Source organism: Amblyomma maculatum, chromosome 1 (genome assembly GCF_055883805.1).
Source record: "Amblyomma maculatum isolate TAMU_Amacu chromosome 1, ASM5588380v1, whole genome shotgun sequence".
NCBI lineage: Eukaryota > Metazoa > Arthropoda > Arachnida > Ixodida > Ixodidae > Amblyomma > Amblyomma maculatum.
This window is the reverse complement of record NC_139344.1, coordinates 102,299,544-102,322,535: the sequence shown is the minus strand read 5'-3', so window position 1 is coordinate 102,322,535 and position 22,992 is coordinate 102,299,544. Positions and strand designations below refer to the sequence as shown.

General features: G+C 51.3%; 1 protein-coding gene across 1 annotated transcript in view; it reads right to left on the bottom strand.

The window, feature by feature from the left end:
* LOC146203332 (E3 ubiquitin-protein ligase RNF212B-like) overlaps window positions 1-22,992 on the bottom strand; it is a 99,334-nt gene that overhangs the window by 49,146 nt on the left and 27,196 nt on the right. Inside the window, exons 6-7 of the mRNA XM_084602999.1 lie at window positions 5,000-5,071; window positions 4,125-4,237 (exon numbers count right to left, since the gene is read on the bottom strand). Coding sequence (XP_084459125.1) covers window positions 4,125-4,237; window positions 5,000-5,071 — 185 coding nt within the window. The remainder of the gene's footprint in view (window positions 1-4,124; window positions 4,238-4,999; window positions 5,072-22,992) is intronic.

Genomic DNA, 22,992 nt, shown 5'->3' with positions numbered 1-22,992 from the left:
AGGCTCCAAGTTTTCGCTCTCACCTCCGCCAGCATGATCATGTTAATTTTAGGCCCAGCTGACGATACACCACGGCGGGCTTTTTGAAAGCAAGCAAAGCGTTCTTTATGTATCGCTTCGCCTGGGGAGTCCTCCCTATTAAGGCTCCAGTGTTTACATGGGCCAGCTTGTGACCAACTTGTATGTTTTGTGGTGGTAGGGAGGACAGTCTGTATATATGTTTTCGCAGTTTCTTCTTCCTGAAGCACTTTTCCGTCGTGTAGCTGACCTCTTCCAGCTTCCGGGTATGCCGTATCAGACTGCGATAGTTTAATATGTTGCCAGGTGAAGCCGTTAACCAGTTTGTCCTCCTGCCGTGGGTGCACGTACGAAGTGGCTGGCACGCTGCGCGGCCGCATACTGCAGCAGGGTTCCGGCCTCCATGAGGTAACTGCAAAGATACAGAAGGAGGTCTGGTTCCACTTGCAGCGACGCAAGTTTCCGTACCGATCCTGTAATTGTTTGTGCTACTTATAGCCGTTATAGCCGTACCTACCCGCCAGTCACGAGTTGGCGCACGTCCTGTTGCTTTCGTATTCCTTCTTTGTCCTCGTCCCTTTCGCACCGTACTCAGAATCAACCTCAGCTTGCAGCGGGAACGTCGCATTCTCGGCGAGCAGAGGTTCTCGGATATTTGGTGTCAGCCTTCTGCGTTTTTTTTTCGGTTACTGGTGGAACACTTTCTGTTCCGACATGATTCCATTGCAGGAAACGGTCATCCTTGGTGACACCTGTTGTGTGGTCATGAAGGTCCAGCGCATCGTTGGCTTAATGCGACGATGGCGCCTCAAGCCGTCTTCGCGTTGGATGCAGCACATCCTGTGGGGGCATCGCGCGGCGGCCTCCTTGTCCGGATAGAGCCCTCACCTAGAACCCAAAATGCTCCCCCAGACACCACTTCGCCTTAGGAGGGGGCTGCCGGAAGTGTTGAACGGATGATGATGGGCTGATGAATTATGTGAGATTCTGGGGCACGGCACTTTCGGGTGTCAAGTCCTCCTTCCCACATGACAACGGCAGCTTTAGGAGAAACAGCGTTGGGATAATTTTTTCTTGTCGACAAGTGTTCGACGGGCTCTGACAGCAGAGTGGCGCGGCCGCGGCGCATATAAGGGCACGCTGGTATTAAGGCGAAAGCCTTTAATGGCTCATCGTTGTCGTCAGCAAGTGTCACGCTTTTGCGGCGGCTCTGATACTAAAAACAATCAAATAATAAACCTTATCTCTCATCGGGGAATCGAACCGCAATCCCTTGGATCCCCAGCCCAGCGCTTTACCACTGTGCCACGCCCCGGATTGTGAAACGCTCTTCATGATTCCCCTTGTCTACAGTGGCAATGATAGCTAGATTCCGCGAGTGACAGATACTGTGCCTATCCTTTCCTGTACACGAATTATAGAACGCCGGCGAACTTTAATGCGTTCAATGAAATGCTGGTTGCGGTCGACAAGGGGCGCGCGATGTGACAGGTCATCACGCCACAAGGCGATTAATGCATATACGAAGCTGGCCCTACCGGGCGTCCGATCCAAGCGTCCGTGCGCCCTTTCATTTGCCGCTTCCTTGAACGCCCCGCCCCACACAGCAAACAGAAGCAGACGCGCAGATGTCTAGGAGGCGTTAGTACAGCAGGTATCAGAGGCGTTTGAAATTGAATTACAGGATAGAAAAGGAGCAATATCTGTCACAGTTCTCCGCGTACACATGTACCATGCCATAAAGGAAGGGAGGAATGTGAAACAGTAGTCATCCTCTTTACACGAAGGATCATTCACCGCCACATTCGCAACAAATGCGTAGCAGAATGCGGCATTCAGGCTTTCTCCTTTCACCACTTTATTCGCCGAAGTGTCTCGTAATTTTTGCTGCCTGTGCGGGCGCTCGAACACAGCTTGTATTGCTGTGAGCGCGGTGGATCCCTTCCTACTAAACGCCGATGGCACCTTGCGCAACCATTGTTCCCACGAGAAGGACACACAAGTCCTTCAAAGTTGGCAACGCCACGCTGAGACGAGCTATATCGCACGACGTGTGCATCGCTAGGCATACGAGCGCGCCCTAAGATTGCTTCAATTTGTGCCATTTCGTAGCTATAGGCTATCGAAAGTCTATAACTTACTGTATAAGTTCGCAAAAACGCCACGGTTGCTGCCTCGGGCACACGCCGACTGCGCGACAGAGCTGCACGCGAAGATCGCGGAGGATTTACCTCATGCGCACCGAAATCCGAGCCCAGCTGCGTGGACCGGGGAGGACGCACTCCCGCTCCAGTACGCAGCTGCATCGAGACGCCAGGCTTGGCATTCGAGCATCGCGCCTCGTTACAACTTGCTCTCATGGCAGACGTAACTCTGACCAATGCGCAGGGAGTTATCACTCGGGCTGAATACGAACGGGACGCCCTGTCGACATTCAGTGCATTTTGCTCGCAGAGTTGGAAAAGTCCGAGTGGGGGTAGATTTGAAAAAAGAAAAGGGCAAAAAGTAACTAGAGAAAAGACAGCCTTGTAGCCAACCGGGAGGGGAGGCGGTGGACGCCACGATGACCACTGCGGTATCGAGAGCGAAGCCGTTCGAAGTGTGGCCGCATTCCAGGACCCAGAGCCTGCTGCAACCGTCAAGCAAGCCGCGAAGAAAAACGGTTTCCGGTCAACCATGGATTGAGCGAGCTTGAGTTCGTGGAACAGACGCCTGAGTCTACTACAGCAAGGGCTGCTCGAAGACAACGCCTGGTCGTCACTCGAGGGCCGCGGACGCGGCTTCACTAGCGGCAGTAGCTTGGCACCCCGCTGCGCAAGCTCTCAGCTGCGTTGACGACGGAGGAGAAAAGGCAAGCTAAGAGCGTGCTGTTCACCGACTGAGGCCTGCCGCAAGCTACGCGACGGGTCGACGGAGCAAGCTAACCTGGCCGACTTAACGGAGAAAGCTTGAGGGGGACCAGCGGTCATCGACACATAAACCCCTGACGCCATGGTCGTCTCCAGTAGTCGTCGGCCCTGCCTTCCTGTCCGGCAACCATGCTCCTCTGCAGCGGCACCGGTAGCTGTGAGCTATTTGCAACTTTTATATATTAGCACTTTTCTTAAATGGCTTTAAATGTTAAGCGGCGTTTAGCCGGCCCCGTTCGGTATATTCCACTGTGAATGCGGCTAAGATTCTCTAGGGTATATCGGCAGTTGATCACGCACGCACGCGGTTCTGATTTTCCTCCGGGGAGACAGCCGCCGCCATCTTTGTCGCCCGGTCATCGTACGCACTTACGCTGCAGTCCGTGAGCACGAAGCCACGTCAGGTGAGAAGGCTCCTCTCATCTCCTTGCATGTGCTTCCCCATTCGGTGGCTTTATTTCACCCCCGTACGCGAGCGGGACGTTCGCTCGCTACGGCGGTTGTACTTTAGTGCTGCATTTTGCCGTGTACTCTAGCAGAACAAACCTGTTCGAGTATGCAACTCTTGTCTGTCCCCTCTGGCCCGAACCCGCCGCATGGCGACTTATCGCACCGCGGGTCGGGGGTCCCAGCTCTGTCTCCCTAGGGCTGGCACGCTGGGGCTAGAAGGCGACACCGCGTCTAGCCCCCATTTGGTGCATTATCTTGAATAACCCCCATACGCTATACACAACACAATGGCTTGAGTACATGGCAATAGTCGCCATTTAATAGATTGAAAATGACATCTAAAACGCAACTCAGGAGGCTGGCAGTTTTGCACATGGGAATGACGGCATCGGAATACAACATGAGAGACTGGTACTGTTCCTACCGCCTCAATTTTTTTCTAAAGCGATTTTCACCGACACTGATTTTTAATTCATGGTTTATAAAGCCAGGATGAATTATTCATATCTTTGGCCAGCACTAAACCCTGGTCAATCTACCATTCTAGGTACGTGGCATCTCCACAGAGGTAAGACGACTGGCTGTTTACATACCGGACGCACAGAGGCGAGAAGAAGAAGCAGAAGAAAATATTATGTGCCACCAATTTAAAGAACAACTACTACTGTGCTACATGCCACCTGGTATGCTTATGAACTCCTAGTGCGATCTCGTGACAGTCGTTCCGTAAATATTGCCCATCCTCACCTTCGATAGGTGCCATCGACGATGACGCGGTGCACGGTTGCTCAAAAGCAGGAAGGGTCGGGTAGTCAGGCCGGGTCAAGAAAGTCGGCGACGGGTTGATTTCGATGCCAGGGCTGCAGAGCGCACGGTGAAAACGCCACGTCTGAGCCCTCGAACGTCAAGACGCGGCCATAATGTGCAAAACCACGAGCAAATAGGGAGTTTTAGAGTAGGGGCACCCTACCGGCTAAGGGAGTAGGGTAACAGTGGGGCGCGAGTGTGCATGCCCAGAGTGATTGCCGCACCCCTCGCCTATTCATCGCAGCACTCCGCGCGTGCACATGCTATCGCCCCGCTATTACCCTATCCCCATAACCGGTTGGGTCCCCCTATTCTAAATCTCCCTAATGATTGACTGTTTTGCGGTAGGCAAGTGGGCAAACCTTCACCGAAGACATTGCCTATCGGGAAGGTGAAACGAGTGGTGTAAGCAGCCGTTGTGAGGAGCAACAGAAACTCCGTGGAAGCGCATATTATAGTGCGTAACTTCCAGCGTGCCGTTGTGCGATCAATTTCCCAATGCGCGTCGGCGGTATCATGTACTGTAGTGGTTCTTACCCTACATACGTAATATCTGGATGGAGCTCTCTGGATGCCTCTTCCTCTCAGCTCTAAACGCACAACAAACAATATTGCACTGTATAACACTGCCTCAATTCACTCTTGATCAAACATGCACATCGAGTACAAGAAAATCGCTGCCTCAGCAGATCGCCGAGGCGCAAATCGGGACCGGTTGCGCTGACCGATACTTCGGCCGGCTCATGCTAAGTATATTGCACGCAAGGCACGCCAGAATATGCATGCGTGTGGAAAAGAATGAAGCAGATGATCGCCTTTGTTCGTCTTTCAGCTTCTGCAGCTCGCTCTTGAGCGCCGCCACCTCCCTGCGCAGCCTCCCCACTTCCCTGCAATGGGGAGAGAGAGCGTTTGTCATATAGGACTGCAGTTTGTGTGATATGATCCTTCTAAACGCGCAACACAGCAAATAGAGCGCGCATGTTTGCTCGAAGCCCAAGGTTTTTTCGCTTTCGGACATTTTCCGTTCCTTACTCGAATACAAGCTTCCGCTGATGGGTGACGGAGGCTGCTTGATCGAGCCATCGCTTTCCACAACTGCCAGTTGGCTCGTGATTTAAAATAAATGATCTCAAACATCGCATTCTAAGTTCATTTTGCGATGCATTTCGGATTAAAACTAACTACCTAATTTCTGACTATGATGCCAATTCTGCCTATGTCGGCATAGTTTATACGTTTTCGTCAAAAATGATGAAATATCCTGTATGTCATATTTTTTTAACATCTCTTTTAACATCACACAGAAACGCTCAGGTTGCGTTCTCTTCAATGTACTTAAGCTTCCACTTAATATCGGTGCACCTTTGATGTAAACATTCGAGTACCAGAAACACCATTTATCTGAGTAAGAGGCGTTCAACAACACACTAAAAGAAAGACGTAAAAGGCCAGAAATAGGGCGTTGCAAAGGGAGTACAGGATACATGACACATCGATACACTCACCCAACTCGATCCTTTCCTTAACCCAAACTTATGATCGCATATAGTAGCCTTAAAGGGCCTCCCAATACATTTTTGTGGCAAGTCGTTAATAAGATGAGTCTTCAAAAAGAATTCTAGCGTCATTTATGCAATCTATGACCGGTAAAAACCAAGAGGTTAACTAAAAAATTCTGTAGGTAAAAAACATGGTCGGGGTAATCATAGAAATAATAGATGAAGTGCAGTTTGCCTGTCAATATTTTTTTCTTTGCGCTGCAGTAGTAACCTATATTCGAAAATATTTCATAAACACTGCCTAAAGTACTCAACGAAATGGCATTATTAACGGGCAGCCGCTGAGGGGAAGTGCTGCTCTGATGTCTTTATGAGTCGCGATTTGGGTTGAAAAATGTTTTCCTGCCAAAAAAAAAGTACAGATTTTCAATGAAAAAAATTTCCTCTTGGAAGGGGCTTTATCTGATGCAGGAAATGACATTAATAAATGCTGCTATGCAGACCTCCGGGCTTTCTTTCACTAAAAGGATTCTCATTGTTTTTTCATGTTTATGGTTGTCATGTATTTCTATAGGGTCGAAATATGTAGTCTCGTTGAATGCTTATAGTGCAACGTACCCGTCAGTCCGCGAAGATCACGTTGACTTCACTCATTTATGTTGAAAATTGCTCTCTTTATTTGCGTTGTCCAATGTGTTTACTATAGTAAAATTAAGTACTATAAGCTCTGTATTGTTAGGGCGAAGAGGAGGATGCGCGGGGCAAGCGCGTGGTAGAGGAAAGATGACAAGGAGAACAAAAACTGGTTGGGCGGGCTTCTTAGTGCCTGTGAGCGTGACTGCCTTCTAAGTGGCAGCATCTTATGCTATTACATTTGGTGGCACCGGTGGGATCATGTTACTAACCCGCTACCACTACCAAGCTCTTGATGGGCTGGACAACTGCAGTCCAGTGCCAGTGCCAGCTGGTGGTGCCAACTATACCGGGGCCGGCGCCGCTAGACATAGGCGAGCGGAGGGGCTCTGTCCTTCCTTGATTTATTCGGCCAACGGCTGGACGCATGGGAGGCTCGAATGGCTGCCCAGGCTGTGGAGGTCGGCGTTCTTCGACACTGTCCTTTGTGTGTGTGTTTTCGTGCCTTCTTGTCCCGTTTCCTTCGCGCAGTTCTGTTTTGTTATAACCATGAACCGACTAGCCCAACATCACGTCTTACTGGCGTACGTCAGCTCGCTACGGCGGTGGGCCTGAACGCAGTAGGTCCGTTGCCTTTGAACGTCACCGCCGCTGCTGTGTTTGACTCCACTGCCGTTGGGCCTGCGGTCACAGCTGCCAATCACGTACTCAGCGCGGCTACGTCCTCGCCGCAGTATCAACAAGAGCTTGTAGATCTACCTACGTATGACGGAACTGTATCGTGGAATGCTTACCGCATACAGCTGGATGGTATTGCGGCCGCTGCGAGGAGGAAACGGTCCCGGATGCTCATCCGCAAACTGCGATGCCGCGCGACCGACCTCCTGTAGAATGTGCCTCCTGACCAGCTAAGCTCTTATTCTGTGCTGGTGGGCCTCCTCTCCGACCATTACGGTGCCTCAGGCCACCCCCGTGTGCAGTACCAGCGCCTGCGGGCCCGCCGTCAAGAGCCTGGGGGACATACTAGGACCTCGCTGCAGTCGTTGAGCGGCTGGCTCTGCAGTCGCTGCCGGGGACACCTCGGAACGCTGTGGCCCTGATTGGCACCGAAGCTTTTATGGATGCCATTGGGGACCTTGAGGTGCAGCGCTTGATCCGCTTTGGGCGCCCTAATTCCGTCCGTGCCGCCATGACACTCGCAATCGAAGCGGAGATGACTTTGCTGGCCACGCGGGAGCTGACACTATCTGCCAAGCGCAGCGTACCGGGGCAGGTTTTTCCTACTGCGGCCTCTGTATGACGTGATCGCAGCGACCTCAGCGTGACCTGCTTCCGCTGCGGCCGGCGGGTACACTACGTGAGGGATTATGCTGGCCCTCCCATGCTGGGAAATGATTTGGCGAACCTCTGGGAGCCCAGTTCCGCCGAAGAAAAGTTCGTCCCCACGATCCTTCGCTCTCCGCGTCCTCTCCTTGTATGGCTTTCAAATACACCTGATGCGCCTTACGTACTCGTCGACGTTACTCTGCTAGGTCGACATGTTAGGGCCCTGATCGACACCGCAGAAGCTGAATATGTCTTGGACAAATCGCTTATTGCTAACGCACACCACCTGCTTCTGCCAGCCGCCGAGACCCGGTAATTAGCTTTTAACGCCTCCTCGGTAGAGCAAATCGAACGTGTAATCGTCAATGTGCAAGCACTCGGCACGACCTTCTCTACCGAATTCGTTGTCGTAGACAGTCCTATTTGGCCTTATTAGGTTCGGGTTTCGCGTGCGCCTGAGTATCGTACCGCTGCCACCAGTTATTACGTTTGGCTCTCGTGCTCAGCCCACCGCTGACGCCAGTTGTTACATGCGGTGCGCGGCCCCTCGGTAGCGTTGGCCTGGCGGCTCCGTGGCTCGGCGGACGGCATCAACGGTTCCAGCAAAGACGAGGCGTCTTCTAACGAAACAACCTTTACTACAACATCATGAAGGAACGGGCAGAGAAGCTGCCCCGGAGATAATACAGACACTCTCACACAGCTGGTGTCTAGCGTCGTGTCAACGGCGCGTCAAAGTAGTCTCTGTTGCAGCGGAATCTTCCGCTGCTTTTTATAGGCTTGCCAGTTCACAGGGAAAGGGAAAGCTCTCACAGGAAATGGAGAGCCAAACACGTTTGGACAAGACGGGATGACTCAATTGCAAATGGCGCGACCACATCTCCACCTCCTGCAGACAGGAGAGGGCGACGCACTCTCCCTCGAGCTCCAGGCTTGGCCGGCGTTTACACAAACACGCACGCACACACATTTGGCGCGTGGCAGGATCACGTCGAGACTTGCCCGCGGGAGGAAGCGTTGCGCGGCCGATGAACGGCGCCGAAATGGCCGATCCGCTCGCGGTTCTGCCTGTTGCTATGCGGTGGCCGCGTCAGCTGTCACACTTGTCGGTGGAGAAACGTAACAGCCTGTAGTACTCGGGTGTGGTTGGTGCCAATAAGTGTAGATCGTCCTCAATTTTGCGACATCAAAATCACGGGAGTACCAAACCCTCTGTGGATCAGGTTGACTTAGGCAGCTTTCCGACCTCAGTGGCGCCCTGTGCCAGAAATTATATTTGAACAAGCGAAAGTGCGAAGTATCGTTTCTAGGCGTTCAGAAGATGAATCTTCGCCAAGCATATTGATATTCACATCACCCATAACTAAGAAGGCTCCTTGCATTGAATGGAGGCTTGACAGCAAAGTTTCCATGAATTCAAAAAATTGGGACTTATATCCTAATGGTGGCCTATAGACAGCTGCTATAAGAATATTTTTTAACCGTACCACAAAGCACTCAACATTTGGTGTAATACATGTCAATTCGCTGACAACTTCACAGGAAATTGTGGCTTTGATGAATCTCCCGAGAATTACTTCCAGTGAGGCTCAAAAAAGCAATATATTTTGCTAATTTCTACTCTCGTCTTTCATATTGCATTTTAGTTTGGGGAGTTACAACCATCCATAATTATAATAAACTCGAGCGGCTACAAAAAAAGGTGCTACGAAATCTTGAAAGCTTTTATGGAAACCCTAGCCAGCTATCTACTGATCCCTTGTTTACTAAACATAGTATGCTTAAAGCAACTAAATTATATGATTACAAACTGTCTCTCTATATGCATAAACGTAACCTGCCCAATGATACGCACCGTCCCTTGCATGCTTACAGCTTACGCAGAGAACTAACGCCAGTGCCACATACACGAACAAATTATGGTCGGGCCACTCTTGACTACCGCATACCATCACTTTATAATGAACTTAAAGCCCACATTGACTTTACTGCCCCGCTTAACACATTTAGACACGAACTAACAAATTTTATGATGAGGCAATGAATAAATACTGCGATGTTCATATTCATTTCTGATATCTGATGTGTGTATAATTCTTTTGATTTTGACCTCATGTACATATCCATTTTTGACTGTGTTGTGAAATCCTCTGCGAGATGCTGCCTGTAGGCCCCCAGGGCCCAGTCAAGCTGTCTGTGACAGCTTTTTTCCTGGGGGCCCCCAACTTGTAGGTTGGAAAATAAAGTGGATTTGGAAAAGTCTGTAAGGTCGGCCGCCAGACGTGCCTCAGTTTTTTTATATTACCTCCCAACGAAGTGTCCACGTCGAGTCAAGCTATCAGACATGACCACCGTGACTGCAGCGTCCGCCGTGATTCTGCCACCGGGCGCAGCAACTTGGGCACGTGCTTAGCTTTCCAGCCCTGTCATGGCGGACGTGCTTTTCGAACCCGTCCGACCTTCCGCTCCAGTCCACGAGATGACCTCCACTCGAAGACTTCTGCCTGTGCTCAAAGGAGAGGCCCATGTATTTCTGCTAACATCAACTGCGTACCTCTCAAGCTGACTCCCGGCACAAAACTTGGCACAGCTTCAGTTTTAAGCCCTGGCTCGCCGGTGGCATCCCTGCAACCTAAGGTTACGCCTCACCACCCTTCAGAGCCAGCGGACCTACCGTGGGAAACCAACTTTGGACCTAACCTGACCTGCGCGGAGCATGCCTCTCTCAAAGAATTGCTGCTTGATTACCGCAGTTGCCTTGCTCTCAGCACAGCGGAACTCGGGTGAACTTCCTGGGCTCAATACCGAATCGAAACCGACGGCCGCGGACCCGCTAGTCGCCAACCTCGTCGTGTGGCACCAGCCGAACGGCGAGTTATCCAGCATCACGTGTGCGATATGCTTGATCAGGGGATCATTGCTCATTCGTGTAGTTCTTGGTCCTCCCTTGTCGTTCTTGTGCGCAAGAAGGATGGAACATTGTTTCTGTGTCGATTATCACAAGTTAAACGCTTTACCCATCTCGATGTGTATCCGCTGCCCCGCCTAGACGACGCGCTTGATCCTCTTAATGGAGCCCGCTATTTTTCCACCCTATATCTGCTCTCCGGATACTGGCAAGTGCCTCTTTATCCCGACGACGCGGAAAAAAGTGTGACTCCTGGCGGCCTTTACCAGTTCATCCGCATGCCTTTCGGTTTCTCCAAAGCTCCAGTCACTTTCCAGCGCATCATGGACTGCGTCTTGGGCCATATAAAGTGGAATATGGCCCTGGTGTACTTAGATGATGTCCTTGTTTACGCCGCTACTTTTGCAGAGCATAGGAGACGCCTCAAACTTGTCCTCGAAGCCCTTACCTCTGCTGGGCTTTGCTTGAAACAAAAAGAAATGTTTCTTCGATTTTGCGCAAGTTACGTACTTAGGTCATGTCGTGAACCGGCATGGCATTCGTCCCGACCCTGAAAAGGTGCGGGCGCTCATGGCTTACGACGTCCCAAGCACTCCAAAGAACTCAGAAGTTTTCTCGGGTTCGCTTCCTATTTCCATCGATTCATCCCGAACTTTGCTTACTTTAGTGTATATTTCACCTCCCTGCTCAAGAAAAATGCTCCTTGGAATTGGACACCGACCCAACGGCGCGCTTTTCAGGACATCAAGAGGGCCCTCCTGCAGCCGCTTACCTTGGCCCATTACGATGAATCGGCCCCAACTATTTTACATACGGATGCGAGCCAAGAGGGTTTGAGGGCAGTTCTACTACAGGTTGACGGGTCTGGGGAACAGAGGGTTCTCGCTTATGCCAGCCACCAACTTTCGGATGTCGAACGCCGCCACCACTCTTCGGAACTAAGTGTCGCGCCGTTGTTTGGGCTGTCGACAAGTTCAGGCCCTACCTATAAGGGCGCCACTTCACTATTGGAACAGACAATAGCGCTTTAACTTGGCTCCAGTCCTCCAAACACCTGAATGCAAAGATTGCCCGCTTGTCCCTGCAACTTCAGGAGTACGATTTCACCATAGTGCATCGTCGTGGCGCTGTTCATCAAGACGCCGACTTTCCTTCTCGACATCCTTGCTCCATGATGGCCTTGACCGACTTGCGGACCGCACAAGTCCAGGATGCATCCGTCGCTGTCATTTTCCGCTCCCTTAGTTCCAGTGATGAGCAAAGCAATCGAAAGCTGCGCCGGATATATCGGATGGAGGATGGCCTCTTGTACCATGTGAAGAGGTTCTGATGCCGACCTCCTGTCTGATTGCCGGTTGTTCCCGAAGCATTACGAATGCAGGTGTTGCGCGACTTACACGCCGCTCCCACGGTAGGCCAGCTTAGTCGAAGGAAGACCTACGTTCGCGTCTCGGAGCGATTTTGGTGGCTATAATATATACCGCGACGTCAAGCTTCAACGGGCATCGTGCCAGACGTGCCAGCACAGGAAGCCGTCCATGAAGGCGTCCAAAGTAACTTTACAGCCTTTTTGTGCCTATCCCCAGTTCGCCGTTCGAATTGGTTGTATTGGACCATGTGGGCCCATTTCCGAAGACGCGCGCTGGAAACACTTCATGGTTGCAGTCGACCATTTCTCCAAGTGGGTGGAGGCATTGCCCGTCCCAGATACATCATCTACCCATGCCGTCTTGTTTGTGGAACGTAATCTTGCTCTCCGCCATGGAGAATCTCGCCGCCTCGCAACGGACCGTGGGAGCTGCTTCATGTCATATGAATTTGAGCGAGCTCTCCGCTCCTTTGGCATTAAGCACTCTACAACGTCAGTCAACCATCCACAGTGCAACGGCCTCGTGGAACGCGTCAATCGCACCTTGACGGACATACGAGCCTCATACACAACTCCGTCCCAAACCAACTGGGACCGCTTTGTGCCGGCAGCAGCTTTTGCCATCAACACTGCGGCGCAGGAAACAACGCATGTGTCCCCTTTTGCAGTTGTGTATGGCCGGACACTTTCCATACCGCTCAACATGCAGTTAGGGCTGCCTCGTCCTAATATGTCGGCGTGTGACTCTGTCCAAAGACTTCGGAACACTCGTCTCGATGCGCAGCGCAACCTCTTCAAAGATCATATGCGTGCACAAATGGCCAGTGAAGCGGCTCCACCAATTCCCTGCTTCCGACCCTCGGTTCTCGTTCGTCGCACCATCGGCACGACTGGCCGTGCTGCGAAACTTGCCCAGATACCATGGCCCATACCATGTCATTGCTCGCCTTAGCCCTGTTACATACCGTCTCGAACACCTGCCTGAGCGTCGCCCACGCGGTGTGCACCACATTTTTCCAGAACATGTTTCCAACATGAAACCATATGTTGCCGACGAACGCAGTGATCCCGGTTTAACTGTTGGTGCCGCGCACGCCGCATCACGACGACCTCAACAGCCACTGGTGATCCCATGGGGGCCCGGGGCTGATTTAGCTTTTAGTCTTACAATTTCCGCCCTTACCTCTGCCTCCGTGATGGGGGCGTCAAGCGCCTCATTGGGCGTGCCACCGTTAGATGTTAGACTAAATAATAGAGAAGCTGTCGCGTGGAGGCGGCTACAAACTAATACGTTCATGAACCCGGTCTGGGCTTTTCACGCGCTACCAGACTTTAGGGACAATGATCTCTGCAAACACTGTGGGGCGAGAGGGACCCTCGACCACATAATTTGGGAGTGCCCACAATCTCCAGGGATAGGGCAAAATATTACAAGTAGAGAAGCCTGGGATGCCCTGCTGCGAAGCGCGGACCCTGCGATCCAGCACCGTACCGTCCATCTGGCGGAAGAGGCCGCAAGAAGCTAAGGGCTACCTGCCAGCCTCTAATCCGCGGGCGCACGACTCCCCGTTTCCGATGGAATTAAAAGTTGTACAACCAACCAATCAACAGCCACTGGGTCATCAAGGGCCTGCCAGAGCTGTCCCCGGAGCTGATTCCCAAGTGAACCCACCTAGTGCTGTAATGTAGTGTGCATCAAATGGTCGCTCCTTTCTTGAACTGGAATTTTTCTCTGGGATTCCCGATTAGCCTGGTGTGTGTTCGGCGGTCTGTGTGTTCGCGTAAGTGTGCGTGATCGGAGGACACTTTAGCGCGTTTAGCGCTGAAGCGCATTAGGGATGTGAAGTCGTAGCACGATAGAGTCAACGAAAAATTGGTTCCGGCTGAACGTGTGCTGCATACCGTAAGAGACGAACCTGACAGGCTTCGAGAAGACGGAGCGAACGCTGCGCGACAAGTACCGCTTCTCCGCGGAGATGCGAAGTTAAGGGAAGAGAGATAAGTTGGATTGAAGAAGGAACTCGACGGTGAGAGAAACAAAGCGCGAATACTGCTGAATATGATGCATGCGCTGCACGCCCGACTGGAAGACGTCACTGTCGAGCTGGTCACAAAACACAACGCCTCAGAACGATTCGTGGACGATGCGGCCGGCCAAATGTGCCTGTCTGCAGAACCTGTAGAAGCATCTGCACGAGTGTCAGTGTGTAGAACTCCTAGCGGAGCTGCAAAAAGCGAAGGAAGCTAGAAAGATCACACAGCTCTTGTTTGCGGCTCCACTCGAGGAACGCCTCGCGAAGACAGCCGATCTCCTGCTCAAGTTTGAGGAAGAATATGGGACGAACTTAACCGCACCTTGGACTCTTTCACTCCCCGGTGGAAAGATGTTAGGGCGAAGAGGAGGAAGCGTGGGGCAAGCGCGTGGAAGAGGAAAGATGACAAGGAGGACGAAGACCGGTTGGGCGGGCTTCTTGGTGCCTGTGCCTGTGAGCGTGACAGTCTTCTAAGTGTCAGCATCTTACGCCATTACAGTATACGGAATGTCTAAATAGTGCCGCGAAACCTTCAAAACTGTATTTGTTGTTTTTCAACAGCCGCCGGCATACAGGCTTATCACTCAGATTCTGGATAGCGTATCAGTTCCGTAATCTTTGTTTGTTAATGCTCGATGTCGTGACTCACACCTTTATCAGTTTCGTTGTAGCGCAAGATGCACCGAGATCTATCTCGAAGATTCCGGCCACTCGTGTGTCTTTCCACAGTGTTCCAGCCCGTGCTAGCAGCTGTTTGTTCTGTTCTTTATCTGTTTGTTTGTTCGTTATCTAGACTGTTCTGTGCAGCCTTTAAATTGAGCGTTGACTAGTGTGACGGGCATTCTTTGTCCGACGACAGACGAGCACGTTTATTGCTATCGCCGCCGCCGAGTTGCTTAGTTGTTTTGCGGGCGCAAGTCAGCCCAATAAAGAGTTTCTTCAGTGGAATCATCGACCCTTCATTTGTGTCGTCGACCTTGTCACCCCTACGTGACATCTGGTGGAGGTGTTGCCTTTGATCCTTCAAGCGAAGACCCAAGCCGTGTTCCTGTAGCCCTGGAAGACCAGCCTACAGGTCACCGAGCCAGCCGCCGACTTCAAGACCTACAACCCGAACACGGTCTGCTGCCTGACCCCATTCAATCTCGGAAGGCATCGACGCTGACAATGGCCCAGCCTACTACAGCACCGGTTGCTTTCGTCCAACCCCTTGAGCCCCCCTGCTTCCACGGACGACCGGATGAAGATGCTGGAGACTGGATGGACCTTTTCGACCGTGTGGCAGAATTCAACGGCTGGAACGACGCTGCGAAACTCAGGCAGGTCTACTTTGCTCTTCAAGGACATGCCCGAGTTTGGTTCGAAAATCATGAGGCAGCTATGAAGGATTGGGAGATTTTCAAGGAAGCGTTTTTGACTGCCTTTTCAAGCATCGTCCGAAAGGAAAGAGCCCAAGCCCTCCTTCAGTAAAAACTTCAACTTACTGACGAGCCTGTCCTGGCGTACGTTGAGGAGATGAAGCGCCTCGTTCGCCGCGCCGACCCTAACATGACCGAAGGTGAGAGAGTCAAATTTTTAATGCGAGGCATCAAAGAATCGCTTTTTGCAAATCTTGTCCAAAATCCGCCAAAACCCGTGGCGGAATTTGACACGGAGGCGTCTACTATCGAGAAGACGTTGGCCACCCGGATGCGCTACTACGAGCGACCACTTCAGCCGGACTGCTCAACCCACTACCCCAACGCATCTGCAAGCGGAGAGAACCTTCGGGACCTCATCCGGGAGATCGTGCGAGAGGAGCTCCGCCGAATGCTACCATCATCGCAACAACCCCAGGTGGCGACGCTCGCGGACGTCGTCCGTGAAGAAGTTCAGCAGGCGCTGGGCGTTCCTAAAGCGACGACTCCGACGGCTCCAGAGCACGAATCAGCAGTGATGGACTATGCAGCTGCATTATGTCGTCCTGCACCCAGACGCAACCTCCCAAGCCCTCGTCGCTACCATCCTGCATCCAAAAGCCGCCCCTTGGTCCCCGCCCGCCATGCCAACCAACGACCCCCAAGCCGCAGAAAGTGCGACACCTGGAGGACAGCAAACAACGGACCGCTCTGCTTCCATTGTGGTGAGGCAGGACACATCCTCCGTCACTGCCCGTACAGGCGGATCGGCCTCCGTGGTTTCGCTGTCGACGCCCCACGACCCCGTCCTGGCGAGCGACCACAGGAAATCAACGACTTCCTGCGCAGCGGAGAGCACTCGTCGCCAAGGCGTCTGTCACGCTGCCCATCACCGTACAATGCCCGATTTGCGGCGCCGGGCCGCGGTTACGTGCAAGGACGGTCTCCTAGCCCCCGTAGGGGACACTAAAGGCAGCAACCTTTGGAGGTGAGGTTGCTCAACGGCGAAAAGACGAAGATCCTCAGCCGCCGACGACCACTAACGACGACTCAACCATTTCATCGCCGCTCCACAAGACGACATCGACGACAACACGACCAGAGTGCAAGCAGACACCGCCGCCCTGCGAAGTAACAACGGTATGCCCCGGCCATGACCTGAAGAAACGACGGAGCCGAGATCGGACACTAAGGCCCACGTACAATGCGAGGACGCGAACAAGTGACCTTGAAGTTGATATCGACGGTCGCAGAGTCATTGCCCTAGTAAACACCGGAGCTGACTATTCAGTCATCAGTGGACCGTTAGCCTCCCATCTCAGGAAAGTTACAACCGCTTGGAATAGCCCGCTGATTCGCACCGCAGGTGTCAACCTGATAACTCCATCGGGACGATGTACTGCAAGAATAACCGTAAATGGGCGTACTTACCCCACCAGGTTTGTGGTCTTGCAGCCGTGTTCCTGCGACGTGATTTTAGGCATGGACTTCCTAAATGAAAATAGGGCTATCATCGACCTCCGATCCAAGCTCATCAAGCTCTCTGCAGACAAAGCCATACCTGCTACGACGACGTTGACGCAACACGTCGCTCTAAACGTCCTCGACGGAGAATTGACCGTGCCGCCCCGATCAAGCGTCGCCGTCAGCGTAGGTAGCACAGACATCGAAACCGCTGAAGGCATCGTCGAAGGAAATATCCAATTGCTCTTGGAACGAGGTATCGGCATCGCAAGAGGCATCGCGAAATTCCGGAGAGGACAAGCTCAGGTGCTGGTAACAAACTTCACTGAAGAATACCGGCATCTCAACAAGGGCACGACCATCGCTTTTCTCGACGAATTAGCGGACCTCAAAGACGTATTCGCCCTCCACGACCAACCACTGGAAGACGCACCGGACCAATTCCGTCAGCCCACATTTGACATCAACCCAGTATTGACCCACAGCAGGAAAAACCAGATTCGCAGTCTTCTTCGAAACTAAAGGGAGTGCTTCTCGTCATCATCGAAGGTACGACAAACACCACTGGCCAAGCACCGCATTATAACGGACGAACACGACCGACCTCTGCGCCAAAGCCCTTATCGTGTATCGCCGCGAGAACGGCAGGCCATTCGCGATCAAATTGAGGAAATGCTGCGTGATGTTTTAATCCAGTCATCGAACAGCCCCTGGGCGGCACCAGTCGTTTTGGTCAAGAAGAAAAACAGCACACTTCGCTTCTGCGTTGATTACCGCCGCTTGAATAGCATAACGAAGAAGGATGTCTACCCGCTTCCCCGCATCGACGACCCTCTCGACCGGCTCTGCAATGCAAGGTACTTCTCATCGATGGACCTGAAGAGCGGATATTGGCAAATTGAAGTCGATGGAAAAAGATCGCGAGAAGACCGCATTCATCACACCGGACGGCCTTTATGAGTTCAAGGTGATGCCATTTGGCCTCTGCTCCGCACCAGCGACGTTTCAACGAGTAATGGACACAGTCCTGGCAGGCTTGAAGTGGCAAATTTGTTTGGTATATTTGGACGACGTTGTTGTCTTCTCGTCAAACTTTGAAGACCACCTAAAACGACTACAGACAGTGCTGGAAGCCATAAAGTCATCGGGACTAACGCTAAAAGCAGAGAAGTGTCACTTCGCCTACGAAGAACTCCGGTTCCTAGGTCACATCGTTAGCAAGGACGGTATTCGCCCAGACCCGGAGAAAACAGCTGCAATCGCACAATTCCCACCGCCTGCCGACAAGAAAGCTGTGCGCCGATTCCTTGGGCTGTGCGCTTATTATCGACGATTTGTCAAAAACTTTTCGCGGATCGCCGAACCGTTGACGCAGCTTACAAAGGCTGACGTACCTTTTAAATGGGAAGCGCCGCAAGGAGAAACCTTCTACCAACTTAAGCGCCACCTGCAATGCCCTCCTGTACTTGGCCACTTTAATGAAAACGCCGAGACCGAAATTCACACCGACGCGAGCAGTGTGGGCCTAGGAGCCGTTCTCGTCCAGAAGAGTGCTGGACAGGAGAAAGTAATCGCCTACGCTAGCAGGTCCCTCACAAAAGCCGAAGTCAATTACTCGACGACCTAGAAGGAGTGCCTTGCAATCATCTGGGCCACTTATAAGTTTCGTCCATACCTATACGGCCGACCATTCAAGGTGGTACGCGACCATCACGCGCTCTGCTGGCTGGCTAATTTGAAAGATCCTTCCGACCGCCTTGCCAGATGGAGCCTACGACTTCAAGAATTTGACATGACTGTAGTCTATAAGTTGGGCCGGAAGCACTTTCACGCAGACTGCTCATCCCGCGCTCTCGTCTACGCTCCCCCGAAGGACGATGACGACGACGCCTTTTTGGGACCGGTAAGCGCCTGCAGTTTCGCAGAACAACAGCGATCAGACCCTGAGCTGAAAGCGCTAGCCGATTACTTGGAAGGAAAGACCGCTTCCCCTCCTGGTGTGTTCAGGCGACATTTACCATCCTTCACGTTAAGCAATGGCCTCCTCGTGAAGAAGAACTTCGCACCCAACAAGACCGCGCAGCTTCTCGTAGTGCCTAAAACCCTTCGGCAAGAAATTCTGCAGGCGTTGCACGATGAGCCCACAGCAGGCCATCTTGGATTTGCGCGCACGTTGCGCCGAATCCAGGAGAAGTATTACTGGCCGCGACTGCCTGCCGAAGTTGCCCACTACGTGAAGACGTGTCGTGAGTGCCAACGACGCAAGACGCCGCCGATCAGACCAGCAGGACTACTAAACCCGATTCCGCCCCAATCCTGCCCTTTAAACAAATTGGGATGGATCTCCTCGGCCCCTTTCCATCTTCGGCTATGGGTAACAAGTGGATCATCGTGGCCACTGACTACCTTACCCGTTACGCCGAAGCAAGAGCACTACCAAATGGTACCGTGGCAGAAGTCGCCAAATGTTTTGTCGAACAAATTCTCTTGCGACATGGCGCCCCAGAAGTGCTCATCACGGACAGGGGAACGACGTTTACGGCAGAGTTGACGCAAGCCATCCTGGAATACAGTCATACAAGCCATCGACGAACAACTGCGTACCATCTCCAGACCAATGGCCTTACGGAACGCCTGAATAAAACTATCGCGGACATGATCGCCATGTACGTCGAAGCTGAACACAAGACCTGGGACGCCATCTTGCCGTACGTGATCTTCGCGTATAACACGGCAGTCCAGGAGACGACCAGAGCGACCCCGTTTAAGCTTGTGTACGGCAGGGAGCCCACGACGACGCTCGATGCAATGCTGCCGCACGTAACCAACGAGGACAACCTTGACGTCGTCGCCTACCTGCAGCGTGCAGAGGAAGCCCGACGACTCGCACGGCTGCGTATTAGACCAACAGCGCACCGACAGCCGACGATACAACTTACGACGACGCCACGCAGAGTACAATCCAGGAGACCAAGTGTGGGTTTGGACACCAATTCGCCGTCGCGGATTAAGTGAAAAGTTGTTGCGTCGATACTTTGGGCCGTACAAAATCATTCGCCGCGTCGGACCACTGGACTATGAAGTCATTCCCGACGGATGTCAGCATCACAACGGCGACGCGCACGCCCAGAAATTGTACATGTTGTACGACTGAAGCCATATTACGCGCGTTAAAGAATGTGTGGTGTTTAAACTTTGCAGTGTTTATGTTTAAGTTGCTTTGTTTTGGAACGATGTTTTTTTTTGTTTTTTTTTTTAAGGGGGGAGTAATGCCGCGAATCCTTCAAAACTGTATTTGTTGTTTTTCAACAGCCGCCAGCATACAGGCTTATCACTGATTCTGGATCGCGTATCAGTTCCGTAATTTTTGTTTGTTAATGCTCGATGTCGCGAGCCACACCTTTATCAGTTTCGTTGTAGCGCAAGATGCACCGAGATCTATCTCGAAGGTTCCGGCCACTCGTGTGTCTTTCCACAATGTTCCAGCCCGTGCTATTAGCTGTTTGCGACGTTATCTAGATTGTTCTGTGCAGCCTTTAAATTGAGCGTTGACGTGTGTGACGGGCATTCTTTGTCCGACGACCGACGAGCACGTTTGTTGCTATCGCCGCCGCCGAGTTGCTTAGTTCTTTTGCGGGCGCAAGTCAGCCCAATAAAGAGTTTCTTCAGTGCAATCATCGACCTTCATTTGTGTCGTCGACCTTGTCACCCCTACGTGACAATAGTATTTTAGTACATCCTATGAATTTTGTGTGTTGCTTGTCCTTTATGTTATATCGCGCGCTTACTTTGTATATGCCTTAGGTTTATGCATGCCTTTCCTGTTTTCATGTGACCAATGGCGCTGCTTCTGCTGGATGTTGTAGGCCTCGGGAGCTGGTCAAGCTGGGGCTTTTTTTCGCGGGGCCCACTTCTCTCTGTAGCAAGAAATAAATAATAAACTCAAACTGAATAGAAAGCGTACGGAGAATTTAAAACAGTCGTCCTATACAAAAACACAAGTCGATTTTTGCCATTATTTCTGATGAGTCCCCATGAAAGCATATATGATAATGATATCAGAAATTACATAAATTTTCATAAGCGCTCGCACGGTGCACTTCTCTATTCGTCCATAAAATATGGGCTATAGATAGTACGGATTGTTAATGAAAACATATTCCGCTTGGAAGGGGCTTCATCTGCTTTGAAACATCCATGCCGTTTCCAGGCGCTCATTCGGTCGGGCGGCACGGCGATTAAGCCTAACCACCATGCACAACATCATAGTGAGTCCCGCATAAAGGCCGTAGAGACACTAATTTGTATTATGCGTGCCCATAACTTACTCTTAAAGATTATTTGTGTAATAAGTCAATCGTGATGACTCCGTTAAAAAAGGTGCTCGATTTGATCCCGCTCAGACGCAACCTCCAACATGGGATATACACTGAACAACCTGCTATTTTCCTGCGTTATCATATATTCTGGACGCACAGATGGGCTGCACGACCCAGTACTGTCGACACAATGTGAGCTGCCTGCACTAGGCCCGCTATGAGTTCAGCCTAGGAACCCCAAATAATCGAAACTGGTCGATTGCTTACAAGGACATTTAAGGTGGACACCGTTCCCCAGAAAAACTGGCGTCGGCGTTGTGAGCGAAAAATCACTGGTATGGAACTGGTAAGTGGTAGCTGGCAGGTGACATATGGTAGCACTGATTGGCCGTGGGGTTACGTGACGTCATGAGACCAGGTGGCATGGCAGTGTTGGCAGTTCTTCAACTCGGGCAGCTCCTTTGAGGGGAGAGGGTGGCATGCGATACCCATCGGAACTCTTGGATCTTTTTTGCATAATGGAGTATCTTACGACTATAAACTAAGTAGTAGGTGCAAGATAACAGAGGCAAAAACTAAAATATTAGCGATAACTATGCGAATAGCAAAAATTGGAGGACGCTTAAACTTCGCCTTCAACGCGATAACGTTATATATAGGGCCACGTTCGCTGTCCCTAAACCCCCCAATGCTTGGAATACGATGGACAAGGCTTTGAATCGGGCGGCTCGCGCCATCTGTTGCGGCAGCTCCGTATGATCGAAGGAATGTTCCAGGGAGCGCCTCATCGCAGGAAAGCAAAGAGGAAATGTTTTTGCTACTCGCTTAACTATTACTTCCACAATTAGTTTCTTTATAATGGCGCGCCTAAATATTAGCTGACAGTCACAAGGCAATGCGTACATTAAGTCCACCTTTATGCTGCGAGAAGCACTGCGAAGGCGCCGTGTTCGACTCCCCGGGTTTCCGCACAACTTTTATTGTTTCTTTACTTTCTTCTGATATTCGTGTTACAACCACGACGCCGACACCGGCTTTTCTGCGACACGGGACCCTTAAGGTTATCGCGTTAAAATGCGTGTGCGCGTACGAAGATCCGCCGCAAGGGGCGCCGGCAAAGGAGCCATTAACACTGCAGCTCCATAATTTAATCCTTTTAAAGGTTCATGTGAGGGTCATGCAGTGAAAAGCGGAGCTTTTAAGGGTATGTCCCCACAATATTTTTTGCACATTATGTTTGGTCATCAAAGTCAAATGGGAGCAAATGCGGCTGCATTGCCCACTTTGTGCTGACTGAGGGGCCCTTCGCTGCACGTGCAGCTTTACCTTGCATACACGTGCCAACTTCCCAACAACCCTAGATAAGCAAGCGAAAAAGAGGGAACGCGCGACATACCGGGTGTTTACTTTTTGCGGATCGTTATTTTGAATCCTGCTAGAAAAGATACATCGCTGCAGTTTATGCAGGTGGGTTGTACAGCAAAGCAGACATTATGTACCTGATAGAGCTCAGTGAGGAAACGATCAGTCAACTAAAATAAAATAATCATTATTTTTACTTACGATTTTGGGGCCCAACACTATGTTGAAAAATTGAAGGCCGCCAACATAAAGTCGATTACAGTTTTTAAATTGTTTTTATCGGCGATAAATTTCGAAATATTTTTACTTCAAAAATACTCATTTTTACATCATAAAGTTGGTTTCACGCAGTGCACAATTTTGAAGTGGTGCCGTGCCGCTCGCAATTCTAATACAACAATTGAAAAAAAATTTTTTTTTTTTTTTTTTTTTTTGCTGTACAAAGTGTTAGCGGGATTTCTCGAACTATTCGACGCCTTGCGAAGGCTTATTAAAATG